General features: G+C 50.8%; 1 protein-coding gene across 2 annotated transcripts in view; it reads right to left on the reverse strand.

Moving 5' to 3' along the window:
- Positions 1-4,776: 4,776 nt before the first annotated feature.
- MAP3K9 (mitogen-activated protein kinase kinase kinase 9) overlaps positions 4,777-13,945 on the reverse strand; it is an 82,159-nt gene continuing 72,990 nt past the window's right edge. For both annotated transcript variants that reach the window (XM_043556480.1, XM_043556479.1), the window contains 2 exons: positions 12,465-13,268; positions 4,777-11,144 (listed from right to left, as the gene is read on the reverse strand). In XM_043556480.1, the coding sequence (XP_043412415.1) occupies positions 10,660-11,144; positions 12,465-13,268 (1,289 nt within the window). In that variant the 3' untranslated portion in view covers positions 4,777-10,659. The remainder of the gene's footprint in view (positions 11,145-12,464; positions 13,269-13,945) is intronic.

Genomic DNA, 13,945 nt, shown 5'->3' on the forward strand with positions numbered 1-13,945 from the left:
AAAAAATGAAAAAAAAAGATAAGCTATCTGGCAGGAGGATTAAAACACCCTAAGGGTGGCTCAAACAATCCTTGGAATCCCCCTTACCATTGTCACCCAGAGACTACTTCAGTCTTCAGTCTTACTCATCTTTCAGGCCTCAACTTACATATCGCCTTCCACCTCTTCCCCGCCCCCCACATTCCAGTGCCTTCCTTGTGGCCTTACCAGATTTTCCCCACTACACGGTAAATTCCTATAAGGCTTTTTTGTCTTGTTCACTCTCAGGAAGTTTAAAACACAGAGGGGATGTGTTTATGCACTCCTTTTTTTTTTTTTTTCCTTTTTATTGTTTATTTATTTTGAGAGAGAGAGAGAGGCGCAGAGAGGTGGGGTGGGAGAGAGAGAATCCCAAGCAGTTTCCACCCTGTCAGCACAGAGCTTGGCTCGGGGCTCGATCTCACGAATCGCGAGATCATGACCTGAACTGAAATCAAGAGTCAGACACTTAACCGACGGAGTCACCCAGGTGCCCCCATATGCATTCTTTTTTTAAGTGGATGTCTTCAGATGGGGCAGGCCTCTCCATTCACCACCGCCCATTCCGCATCCTACTGTCTTAAGAATGCATCCCTCATTGCCTGTGCCCCAACAGAATTGGAATTTGCTGGTCACACTGAATCGCAGCCCAGAGTGGGCCTTCAATCAGTACTTATTAGAAGGATTCTTCTCTTTTCAGATTGGGAGCCAGCGTCTTTTTAATTGGCTACTGTTCACGAACCATGGCCCCCGGGACTACCTTATGCCACAGGAGTCCCATTGTGCTTGGTAACCTGCTTCAGGGCACCCCCACATCTTCCATCTCACCAGAGAGTCTATGTCCTTCTAGAAGGCAGGGTCCAGTCTCTCTTCCTTTCTTCTCCTTCCTTCCTTCCTTCTCTTGCCTAATTCTCCCTTGCCTCCTCCCACCCCAGATTCAAGCACTTGATTAGGTTACAGTCAGCTCAGACACCTGGGTAGGCAGCGGAGAGTCTGGTCATAAAGAAGATCATGCTCTCTCAGGCAGGTGGCCTCAGTTCCTGGAAGATGAAATCTTACCAGAAATAGGGGAGGGTAGTCTTAGGGTGGGGAAGAGCCGGGGGCAGGGAAATTGTGGTAGGAGTTTGCGAAGGTAGGCTGGGAAGAGGTCAGGAAGGGCCCTCAAGGCCATGCTAAAGAATGTGGATCTCTTCCTACCGACACTGGGGTGTAACATGACCAGACCTGTGTTCCATGAGCATGTTTCCTAGGGCTGATCTTCTCCCCCAACCCTCCCCTTTTCCCTTGATCACAAAGAAGCGCCCAGTGCCTGCCGCTGAAACTGTGCAAGAGGCCCTCCTGATTGGGTGGATGCAGTGTGACCGGTGTCTGAGAGGAGGAGCAGGGCTGAGCAGCAGACAACTCTCCCTCCCCCCACCACCTAGGCCAAAACACGTTCTCCGACTTAAGCTGGTTGGACTAGATTGGGTGGGGACTGGAGGGATCAGAGGATTAGCACATCAGTCCCAGCCTTGAATGAAGCACATTCCACAGTCAAGTAAGCAGGGTGTGGTTGTACCCAACCCCAGCCCAGCTCCTGGCCGGAGGGCTGTGTGCATGTGTGTTCCAAATGTAAGGGCATGCTGCGTGCCTGCCCAGGACCTGACATTCCTAACCAGCTATGCCCTCTAGGAGACCTCCATGGTACTTCCTTCCAGAACTTTCCCTGTGTGTCCTCACTATGTTCCGCTTGCATTTTGCAGATGACTCACCCTTTCAGCACCATCTCTCAGTTGGGAGGAAGAAATGAGAAAGGATTGCATTAGGACCGGGAAGCTCGTCCCTGTCCTGTTTCTGGCCTGGAGTCACCTTGCTGTATTGGTCAGGGCAGGGGGCAGCCTTGAAGCAAGGGGCCTGGGCTTCTGGAACATCTGCAGGAGAAGCTGGTATTATGGGAAAGTACCCCAAACTACTATAGTCACCATTCTTTTGCTGACTGTAAAGGTAGCATATAATCACTGTAAGAAACAGTCTTAAAAATTCCAAAAGTAAGGAACACTTTTAGATCGTCTGTAACACCAATCCATAAAAAATGGTGATTATTGATCTTCTATCTTTTTCATATTATGCCTATCCAGTGCATGTTTTTTTAAAGGATGAAAATGAAGTATATTTTCTGTATATAATTGGGATCATTGTTTTAAAGTCTTCTGTATCCTGCCTTTTCATTTATGAACATTTCCCTATTTCCTTATTCTTAAACTATCTAATTTTAATGGCCGCATAATACCACATATGGTTGTATCATAAAACCAGTGATAGGATCCTAGAGTGAGGTTATCACAAGGGGTCCGTTTCAAAAAGAAAGAGACAGAAGTGTGCTGCTTAATAAGAGAGGGAGCCATGCCATGCCTTTGTGCCTTTGCACCCCTCCACCACCTTTGGACTCAACTCAAGCATCATCCTCTCCATGAAGTCTGTGCAGCCCCAGCCTGAGCTCAGGCTAACACCAATCCATTGTGCTCCCCTAAGACCATCATAGCACCGATCCCATTATATTAAACAGATGTCTTCGTATTTCAATCTTTCCCACCAGACCATAAGATCTTTATCAACTGGACTCTACCTGAGCAAGCCATGAAGCTCCAGCATCCAGCTGGTACCTGGCATATAGAAGATAATAAATGCCTTTTAAAGAAGCAAAGTTTAAGCAATCCCCCCATTGTCAGATATATAGACTATTTCTAATTTGTAGAGATAGCCTTCACTTTCTCACTTCCCCATGTTCTCACTTCCAACATTCTATGTTGAGTGAGGAAGAGGGTGGAGGTAGACCAAAAAAATTATATCCGGGGCACAGGGGTGCAAGACCACCTGGCTGCTGGGGTCCCAAACAGACCAAGTTCATCTACTTGCCACTGACAATATCCAAAGGCAGACAAACGAGTGGTGGGAAACAAGAAATGAGATCAACATGGGGAAGACAGAGGACTAGCGTCTCAAAGACCGTCTCCAAAGTGCTGAAAAATATTTCCAGGCTTATGCAAGGGAAATGTGGGACAAAGCTCGGTGGGACGGTGGGTACATGCCATTGCGCAGCGAAAGTCAAGTTGATTATTGTCTTGGGGTCAGTCACAGGGTCTTGCCGGCTCAGGGCAGCCCTTATTGTTTGAGGGGGTAGTTTCTGTTCCCTTCAGGGGATGCTTTGCCTGAGTTAAAAGATAAGCTGGAATGAAGAATGTGATCAGTTAGAAAGAACAGACTGAAATCAGAATGGAGGTAGTGGAAGTCCTCTCTCAAAACCTTGTTTGGGTCACTTGTTGTCATTTGAACCCTCCTGTCAATGATGTTGGGAGACTTATAAATAAATCTTTGTCTTCATCTGACTCATCTTGTGGTATAAAGTGCAGATGCCAGAATTGGAAAAATCCCAGCTCCACTATTTGATAGCTGTGTGGCCTTGAGCATGTTACTTGATTCTGACGCTCATTTGCCTCAATATACAATGGAGATAAGGGCACCTGGCTGGCTCAGTGAGTGGAGCGTGTGACTCTTGATCTCAGGGTTGTAAGTTTGAGCCCCATGTTGGGTGTAGAGATTACTTAAACACACACACACACACACACACACACACACACATATAAGATAAAATGGGGTCTACTCAAGGATGTTGAGATGTTGTAAATGAGATAATGTGGATCAAGTCTTAACACAATGCTTGGCACCTTGTAGCTAGTGTTTATTACTAAACAGAACTTTTGGGCCCATGTTATGGAATTCATGCCACATGGCCAAACTGCTTTCCAGAAACATGAGCAATTCACACACATACCTATAGCATATGGCACCTTCCATGGCATCTTCTCCAGTAAGGAGTTTGGTCATTTTTTTCTCTTTGCTCAATGTGCCTTACAAGGATCACGTGGGTCCTGGTCAAACTCATCGTGAAGTTCAACCAAGGGTCATCTTTCTTCTCACAGTTTAAGCACCAGCGTGGAACCCCATCTCAGTCACCCCTTCTGGGCTGCAGAAGATGAGGCTAAGCTACATGGCATGAAATACAAGGTCACACCAGTAAAATATGAGGGTGTCAACACAGAAGTTTCAGAAGCTGTCTTCCGCATTCAGCTGAATGAAGAAATAGGGGACAAAGGCAGCAGAGGATAGCCCCAACACGGTTCTTCCCGTCTGTTTTCACCCTCATCCCACCCAATATACAATCATGGAAAGTGAAAGCACAAAGGCTGCCTGGTGATCAACTTGCTCCAGAAGAGGCCCAGAGAGGTTAAGTGGCTTGCCCGAGGTTACACAGCTGGCAAGTGCCATTGAGAGTATCAAGATGACAAGGAATCCAAGATTTTCCTCACAGGCAGAAAATCTCGTGTACAACTCCACTTGTTTGTCCTCTTAGCCCCATTTACAACTTCACCAGGAACATCAGGGTGGATGATGATAGGGGTGGGAGACAGCACATGCTTGCAGGGGCTCTGAAAGCCCAAACCCATAGCCTGTGCAGAAGTCAGTTGTGAGAAGAGACTGAATCATCTCAGCAGGTGCGGCTCAGCACCATGTGCCAGAAGGGCCTCTGTGGTCCAGCTGGGAGCTCCAGGGGCTTCAGGGGGGGCTTTCCCCCCACTTCCTGTTTCCTGTGCCACAGCCATGGTTTTTATTTTTCCCTACATATGGAAATCCCCCCACAAGAGCCAGTTACTTGGATATCTTGTTTAATTAAAAAGTGGGGAAAGGATAAGCTTACAAAGCACCACGGCAAACCAGAAGTCATTGTTGTAACAGTTTTATTCAAGTCTGTGTGTGCTCTGGTGGTGGGACCAGGCTGAATCGGCATTACACTGTAATACGATAAGAGGTTTAGCCATTGAACCAAGCCTGCTTGGCATCCCTAGTTAACAATTTACAGTACCTTGAAAAAAAAAAAAAGCCAAAGAAAAGAACCTGGTAAGTTTCCTTCAGGACTTTTCTATTTTTAAATATTGTTGACAAATTACAATAACTTAAATCCCAAAGCAAAATGGGAATTCAAGGACACAGGGTTAGGACATATGAACAAGACACTGAAACAGGGAAGGCCTAGGGATGAAAACTAGTAGCTAATTACAGAGAAACAAAACGAACACATATGTGAACTTTCACTTTACCTAGACTCAAAGGCTCTAACAGGAAGGAAAATCCCAAAGAAAGCTTTTCTGCGAACTAAGTAAAACCCATCTCCAACTTCTTTCCTTAATCCTCTAGAAGATAGTCTAAATCTGTATGTGAGCATGTGAATATGTGAGTGTGTGAATGTGTGAGCGTGTGTGTTTAGGACGGATAGTGAGGAAAATCAGAGGAGAAAGTTGACAAGTTCATCATCTCCCTTCTTTGCTACAGCTGGGTACCAAGGGCATGTAGCTCAACACAATGGCTCTTCTCAATTTCTAGCTGCAGTCGTGAGCTAACAACCCAAAGCAAGGCTACAGGCGGGGGATGCAGGGAACCACAGGCAGTAAGAATCAGGAAGACCAGTCCTACTGGCTTCCTTCCAGGTTAAGGAAAGAGCCCGACCTTCAGAACAACAAATGACCGGGCTCCCTGAGCTGTCTAGGGAGGCCAGGGTGCTGCCAGTGCCCAAGACCGGAAATGAACAAAGCGGGAGGGCTGTCAATATCTCATCAGAACAAATGGGAAATCGTCAGCAGTCTGAGAAGATGATGAGAGGTTCACCTGACCTGCACAGCCAACCAGAAGCCCAGAGCTGGGTCAGGCTGGTTAGGCACCTAAATCCTGTTAATTAGCCGTAATTAGCCGGGACTCCGGTTTCGGCTTCCTGCCTTCAAACACCAGTGCCTGAGATGCCAAGGGTCCAGTGGCAAGGCCCAGAAGGTGCCAGGGACCGAGAACTCACAGAGGCAGCAGTGGGTTCTCCTTTCTGATGTGGATTTTTACTAATTTGAATTCCTGATCTAAGAAAGCAATGATTTGTCTGAAAGAAGAGAGCATTTAGGAATGTGTTCCTAGGACTAAATGTAGCTTGACAAGAAGCCATCCTCAGGCCTGAAGCCAAGGAGAGAGGCAAGTGGCCTAGTAGGCTGAACCACAGGAAATTGCCAATATTCGGCTGGTTTTGACCTACAACCACCCCCCACCCCACCCAACCCCCACACTTTTCTCCACAAAGGGAAATAAACTAGCAAGGTGAGGCTTATCAGTGCTGGACCCTGGGTTCCAGGACCATACATTTTAAAGTTAAAGGGCTTCGTGCTTCAGGTAGGGAAGATAGCATCATCCTCAGTTCGTTGTTGGGCTCACAGGTCCACAGAGGGGAGGAGACACTTGCAACTTCGCACACTAGCATGTGGGCAGCTCAGGTCACCGTGTTCCTGCCGTTCTTGCCACCATGGTCATTTATGATCACAACACACTGTGGTGTGGGCTGCTCTCACCCCTGACCCAGGGCCAGTCTCTGGCAGAGCTTTCAGGAAAGGCCCAGCACTACAGCAAGGGCAACACCTGCCTCTTCCCCCAAATCCTCCAAGAGGCAATGGAGTGTTTCCAACCAGCTTGAAGGCGGGTGGAGGGGGGGCGGGGGGGGGGGCTCACATACCTGAGTCAAAAGCACAGGCTTAATTAAACACATGAAGAAAAGATCAAGGCTCCCTGAAGTGTAACCATTCACAGCCATCCAGCCTTTCAGAACCCGCTGTTCTGTGCTTTTGTTAAAAGCAAGCTTGAAGAGTTAGCAATGCTCAGGAGGGGTCTCCCTCCTTGTGGGGGCCAGAGGGAGGAGGGGGGCCCAATGTGGGGACTGAGGAATAGGAGTGTTGACAACAAGCCACACCTAGATGCCCTTGGGATGTCCTGTTGTGTCCCTGAGCAACCGTGGTCTGCGGGGAAAGGGGCCTTGTAAAGAACCTCACACCAGGACATGCGTCCCAAGGGCCGGCAGACCTTCTCGCAAAGATTCTTCCAGGAATTAAATTGGCCTCATTCCAGTCTCGAAAAAGCAAGACTCTGGGAATGACTCCTAAAAACTCCAAGACCCCAAACTGTCATTCTGATGCTGACTCCAGCCTCCCAGTCTCCTATTTTCCTCCTTCCTAAGACACTAATGCTGGGAAAGACCAGCCTGACAAGTTAAGTGGGGGGATCAGAAAGGAGGTCTGTAAACACCAGGTGCTGCAAAAACGCAGAAGAAGATGTGCCTGACCATGGCCCCCGTTAGTCATTCTAAGCCAGCTCCAAACCACTACTCTTCCAGAAACCAAAGTAAGAAACACTAGGCAAGTCCCTTAAAGGCAAAAGTGGTGAGGACCACACTGTTAAGGTCAGCAATTTGTCCTAATGGCCGGCTGGGAGCTGCATGCTTCGCCGACCTGCTCTGAAACATGTTCTCATTGCCCTTGACCGGGAAACAGGTAATGGTTGCTTTTACAGGAAGGAAATGTGAGAGTGGCTAAAAGGGGAGCCAGACAGCAAAACAGATGGTGGAAGACAGACACCTTGTTCAAGTCTTAGAGCTTGGTGCCCGACTCAGCGACCAGTCCAGGCAGCTTTCAAATTTCCCTTCCCTTGAATTTCTTCCTCTTTAAGCATTTTCTCTTCTCTACCAGCAAGTGTATCAGAAGGAAAATGATGCAATTTTGTAAAGGCCAGGAGGAAAGGTTAGCACTATTCTGAGTTGACAAATAGAAGACATCATCATCATCACGTTCATCATTACTACCAGACCCTTGGGATACTAAAGGATGTGAAGTGAAGACAGAGTAACCACCAAGCCTCTTAGAAATAATTTGAGGATAATGGAGTCATCCACTCAGCCCCTGGCAGGGACCTGGATCCCCAAGGGGGGGTAAACAGAGGATAATCCTGTTTAGAATCAGTGGAAGGAGACGAGGGATCTGAGGACAAAGGGCAGAGAGCAGTATCTGTTTCCAGTCACCATCACTGGTGGCCCCTGATGCTGGGGGCCACTGGATTCCAATCATCCAATCACTTTTGGGTAATGAACACCTGCCAAGAACAGAGGGAAGGAAAGAAACGGAAAGAGAAAAAGGGATTCTGGCTACTGCCAACGCAGGGGCTCAATCCCAGCTTCAAGGCCTGCTCCTGACCGTGACCATGGAGACAAGGGAGCGTACGTGGACAACTCAAATTCTATAGGATCCTTATCCCACCAAGCCTCACCTTACAGAGAGAGAATGTGGCAGGCAGGGGCCCATCAGAGACGGGATATGAAGGAGCTGAGAGAACACCTCCGTCTTTGCGCCAGCTCACGAAGCAGCCTCAGACTAATCCTGCTTCTGCCTCCGACAGGTGCAACTCTACCAATAGCAGACCCAGTCTTTGTCTTTCCTCCGGCTGGAGGAGTAAGAAATGGGTTCAGCCTCTTACTCAATGGCAAGTGGCCACCACTCCGTGCCCATTACACCACTTCCCCAAAAGATGGCTGCAACCTAACAAAACAACAAAAAGTAGAAAACGGTCAGTTGCCTCACAGCACAGAGCACTGCCCAGAGCCAGCAAGGTTTGGATTATGCTGTGTGCTGCGCCCCGCCAAAGGGCCATTTAGTGGAGCCAAGGGCTTATAGACACATTAGAGACTTGGGAACTGGGGCTATGGAGAGTCCAGGGAAGGGCCCAGAACACACCATCTGTGGCCCCCTCCCCAATCAAGAATGAAGAGGAGTCCCTCGGTTGGCTGGAACTGTTAATAGGATTCACATTCCACAACCCTCCCCCCCCACCCCAAGCCAAGGGGTGAGGGGACAGAGGCAAAAAAAAAAAAATCTCTACAGTCTTCACTGAAAAAAGAGGAGAGAGATGAGACACCATGGGCAACAAAACTGAGTGCCTCCCACCCAAGATGAGGGGGGGCCCTTGAACCAAAGTGCCAGTGAGCTCATAAAACAGGGAGCCATTCGAAAACCAAGGTCACCCCTTTCCTCATTCCCGGGTTGGGACTTGATCATAGTGACAGAGAGACAGAGCGGTGACCAAACTCATCATTTGTGCCAGCTTCACTGCTTTCCTCCTTCTGGCAGGCAGGCAGCAAATGCAGGGAACCTGCAGGCGGTCCGCCAACGTCTCCAAGGAAATATTCCATGATAAGAGACAGGGAAGCCACATTTGGAGAGTCTGGAGAGGAGAGGAGCATGACCCAAGGCTCTGCTCCCAATCAAGTTTACGTGTGCGTCCTGCACAAAGGCAACCGCTCACACTTGACACGGGAGGCCCCAGGGGAAGTGGAAATGGTGCAGGCACACAGGAGGAAGCTCCACAAGCAGCTCAACATTCCAGTTAAGGAAACAGATTCCAGAAAAGTCAGGGTTGGCCTCTGCTCTCCTTCCTACCCAGCTCAGGGTCCAGAGCCCAGCATCAGGGGCCACCTGTGCCCAGAGGCATGAGCCCTCGGTCAGTCTGCAGTGCCTGGGGCTCAAAGCTTCCTGTATATCAGTGGCTCACTAAGCACCCCACGAACATCATTGCCTCACCATATCCGTGTGTGGAAGGTACCACTAATGGCTCCGTTTTACTTCAAGGGCATCCCGTAATGGGTGGTGTGGCTGAGAAGAAATCCCCACAGTTCCAGCTCCCAGTGTCCGGGACCCTCCCACCCCCCAACCCCCAATATGCTATTTTGGTGCAGTGCAGAGATATCTACCAACCAAACACATAATCCACTGGCTCCAGGGATTGGAGGAAAGATCCAGGGAAGGGCATAACACATAACGACCAGAACAACATAACGGACCAACACAGGAACTTTGTCTCTGGCTTCAGAACTGGCACCAGTGAGTGAGTCTCCCAAGAAACTATCCCTGGGATGAGCATGTTTGTATCGGAAACTGGTCTGGCCATGTCCAGACCCCGGGTAGGAGATGGATGCCATCAACAGGTGCTGGTTTCTGCCTTTATTTGTGTGTTTCCGAAAGGAACAAGGGCAGACTCTGTTACCCTCTTTGCTGCCACTCGACTCTGTTTTTCCTAATTCCCTCTCCTCCCCCCAGGTCCCCTTACCCCTGTGGGGCTCAAATAAATAAGCGGGGCACCTGGAAGGGCAGGCGGGTAAGTACCAGGTCCCTCAACTCCTACGTCCCACACTGGGGCACCTTGCCTTCAGTCCTCCAGCGGGCACGTAAGGGCTTAGGGCACAGAAAAGCGTGTATCTCACACCAGATGAGACTCTGATTCATGGGTGCTGGGGAAGAATGTGGAAGAGGAGCAAAATCAATCACAGATCATCCAATACTGGTGTTTGGGAAGGCTGAACTCAGGGCTAACAAAAGGACTCCGGGACAGGCTCCAGGCTTACCCAGGGGGCTGAGGAGAGGGGGCAGCAGACAGATTTGGCTGAGTGACCCTGCAGAGTCACCATAAAGGCGAGGAAGACTGTGGAGGGTGGGGGACATGCACGCACCCCGCCCTCCCCTACACAGCCAGAGCTGATGGCCGCAGCCCCTTCCAGTGGACATGGGTAGAAAGGCCCTACAGGGCAGGGGACCCTCTGAAGTGGCCCTGCTTCCATCCCTTCCACCTTCAAAGTGCATTATCAGTGCAAGAAGTAGGGCTGGATTTCAGGGGGTCCAACTCCGAGAAAGGGCTGTGCCAGCCAGCTCCCCCCATCTCCTCCTGCTTCCCCCTTGCCCGCCCCCAACCCTTTTCGTGTTAAGACCAGAACTCTTGCTGAATCTCATAAGGGGCGGGCCTGTGTGTGTTCAGTTCGGCTCTGCACAGCGGCACGGTGCTGTCCTGACTCTGGCCCTCTGCGTCCAGGTCCAGAAGCGTCCGCTCAGCAGGGGGCAGCGGCCCCGCTTGGAACGGGAGCAGGGCCGGGAGTCCGGGCCGCTCATCCACAGTGCTGCTGCTGCTAGCGAAGCAGGAGTCCAGGTTGCTGGGTGTCTCCGTGCTGGAGCTGTTGGCTGGGGAGGCGCTACGGGCATGGCTGGGGGACACAAACCACCAAGGGTCCAGCCGTTGCCGGTTGGCAGAAGGACGTGGCCGAGGCAGAAACTCCAGGGTCTTGGGTCTCTCCAGGGTAGAATCCTGCTGTGTGTTCCAGCGCCTTGGGGTCGGGGGAAAGACCACATTGGGGTCAGGGAGACGGGGGAATTCACCTGGGTCTCGGCTGGGGCTGGGGGTTTTCAACATTCCTGGGCAAAGAGACAGAGGGAGAGGCATCAGGTGATGGCACACATTTCTAGACCAGATAGACACTGCTCCCTCCCCATACCTGCCACATCCCTATTCACCTGGAATAACACGAGCAACAAATATTTAAGCAGCACCTACTACGTGCAGCGGAGTGTGCTGGGAGGCACTGGGGATACAACAGTGAACTAGAAGGCCATGCTCACTGTCTCCGATAATAAAATAAGAAGAGGACATATGGGGGTCACATCCATAATGAAAACCCTACGATCCATGGGCCACCCTGTGGTCTGCAAAACAAGTTTTATTGTAACACAGCCGCACCTATGGCTTGTTCTCCCACGACAGCAGCAGTGTTGAGTAATTACAACGGAGACCGTACGACCCCAAAAGCTTAAAATATTTACTATCTGGCCCTTTACCGAGAAAGTTTGCTGACCCCTGACGTAAGGAAGTGTCTGTTTATTTCCAGTTCATCCATTTAATAAACATGTGAGGCCAGAACAAATCTAGGTCTCAAAAATCTGAAGATGAGTCATAAGGTCTCTTCCCAAAGAGGACACATACCTGAGTACAATAAAAAATCTAAAGCCGAAAGGGAAAATACAATTGTCATTTACACTCAAAATCTCCCTGAAATCCCAGTCGCCATCTCCTCTCCTACTGGGTGAGAGGGGTTGCAAAGTCAGGTTTCAGTCTTCTAGGGAGCAAGTGACAGTGGCAGGAAAAGACAGGGATGTGGACACCCAGGTGGCTCAGCGTCAGACAGGGAAGGCGAGCTCATGCACAGGCACAGATACAGGAATGTATCTGGATTCGGAGTCAGGCACGAACAAGGGATGAGCGATACAGGCAGGATGCCTGGGAGGAAGCTTGCCCACGAGTAGGTCTGTACTAAGCTCTAATCACAGGCAAGAGCCCAGCTACGTGGCACAAATACCCCTCCTGTAAGAGTGTAGCATTCCTTCCGGTAACTTTTGTCTCCACTTCAGGGAACGAGCACAGCTCGGCTCCTGCCCCTCCTATGCCCTGAAGGCACTGCGCTGTGCCCTCCAAGACCCAGGGCCTGAACATCCTACAGGAGCCCTGGGTCCGATTCTTCCCAGAACCTGCGGTCTGCCTTCACTCCTCAGGGAAGCCCCCTGCCGAGGCACAGGACAGAGAGAAATCAGCCGGCCTGGCCATCTCTCCAACCCCAGGGCAGCTCGTCCTGGTGGGCCGAGTCAGAGGAGGAACTGTCATTCTAATTTTGCCATTCACTCCAATCTTGCCACACCCGGGAGGCCCAAGGGCAGGAAAGAGAAAAGGAGGACGGGACTCACCTGTTCCTGGGCTGGGGCTCAACCCATTGCTGGAGGGGCTCCTGCTGGCTAGGAGAGCCGCTGGCTTGAGGGCCCCGTCAGAAGGAGTCCGCCGGTGACCGCTGGGCTGCGTGGGGGCCGTAAGGGTGACATGGGTAGGAGTCAGGGACTGGTTAGGGTCTCGCTTGAAGCGTTCCACTCGGACGTTGACCAGGGGGTTGTGGGTGCAAGGGGTCAGGGGTGGGGCTTCAACCGGGCTGATGGGCATCTCATACACCACGATCTCGTCACTGTCGGAACGCAGCAGGGAGCGGGTGGAGTTGCACTCCGAGATGGAGGAGAGAGAAAGCAGCGTGAGGGAGGCAGAGGGGTCTCCTAGCAACAGCATGGGCTCCTCCTTCTTGAAGAGCTTCCGGGATGGGGGGCTGGTGCTCCGACGAGGACGGCTGGCCCTCTGGAAAAGACCCTCACGCCTCTTCTTCTCCTCCCGGGCTGGTGGCTCAGGCTCCTCTGGGGGAAGCAGCTGGCACTTGCCAGCTTCAAGCAGGTCAAAGCCCAGGCCTGTGGCCGCGAGAACAGCCCCACAGCCAAGCAGAGCCACCTCACAACGGCGGTGGTGGGTGCCACCCCGCTTGAGGCTGTTAGTTGGCGTCAGCTGAGGGGTACTGGTGGCTGAATTGACTGGGGTGGGCTCCTCGTGGACTCCATCACTGGAGGGGCCCTCCCCATCCTCTCCGCGAGGGAACGGGATACAGAGGTAGGACTGGTTGGGTGAATGCTGTAGACGACTCTCCCCACTCCTGGGGCCTTCGCTGTCCTCATCCTCTGGAGATGACAAAAATGGCAGGGTGTGGGGGACAGGAAACGGGAATGAGGCAGCAAGAGTAAGAATCTCATCCTTCTCCCCAACCCTGGGCCTCCTGGTGGATTTTCAGGAGTGCAAGGGTCAAACAGTCTCACAGGCAGGATAAGGACCGGGCATTGAACCCACAGGGCTTTACCCCTCCACACTCAACCGTGGCCAATATGAGGCAATCACTCTCCATTCCAGAGCCTATTTTCCTGTGTGCAGACAAATCTGCTAATTTCCTACTTCTTGCATTGGGATCCTCAACACAAGAGGTACAGTGTGTGAGTTTCCTAGAATAGTGGGTAGAACAGAAACATCCCTAATGTTTTTGCACCTTAAAACTGGAAGGGACCTTGAATTTCTACAACAATGGCCTAGAGGCCGGTCTCAAGACCAGTGTCCCGCAACGGACTGGAATCCTCTACATGGGTGAAGGCCCATCTACGCTGTAGACTGACCTACTAAGACTTGAAGATCTTCAGAGAGAAGAGGACATCCTATCTGAGAGAGAGAGGGAGCCTGGAGAAGACCTTACCCATTCAGTAATCATAGGCAACTGGAAAGCTTCCTTAGAGAAAGACCACAGTGTCTTCCACCATCATCTCCTGTCTTGCAGACTCCCCATGTTAAAATACAAAGAGACCCAAGCAGA

The sequence above is a fragment of the Prionailurus bengalensis genome, chromosome B3, assembly GCF_016509475.1.
Source record: "Prionailurus bengalensis isolate Pbe53 chromosome B3, Fcat_Pben_1.1_paternal_pri, whole genome shotgun sequence".
In the NCBI taxonomy this organism is placed as follows: Eukaryota; Metazoa; Chordata; class Mammalia; order Carnivora; family Felidae; genus Prionailurus; species Prionailurus bengalensis.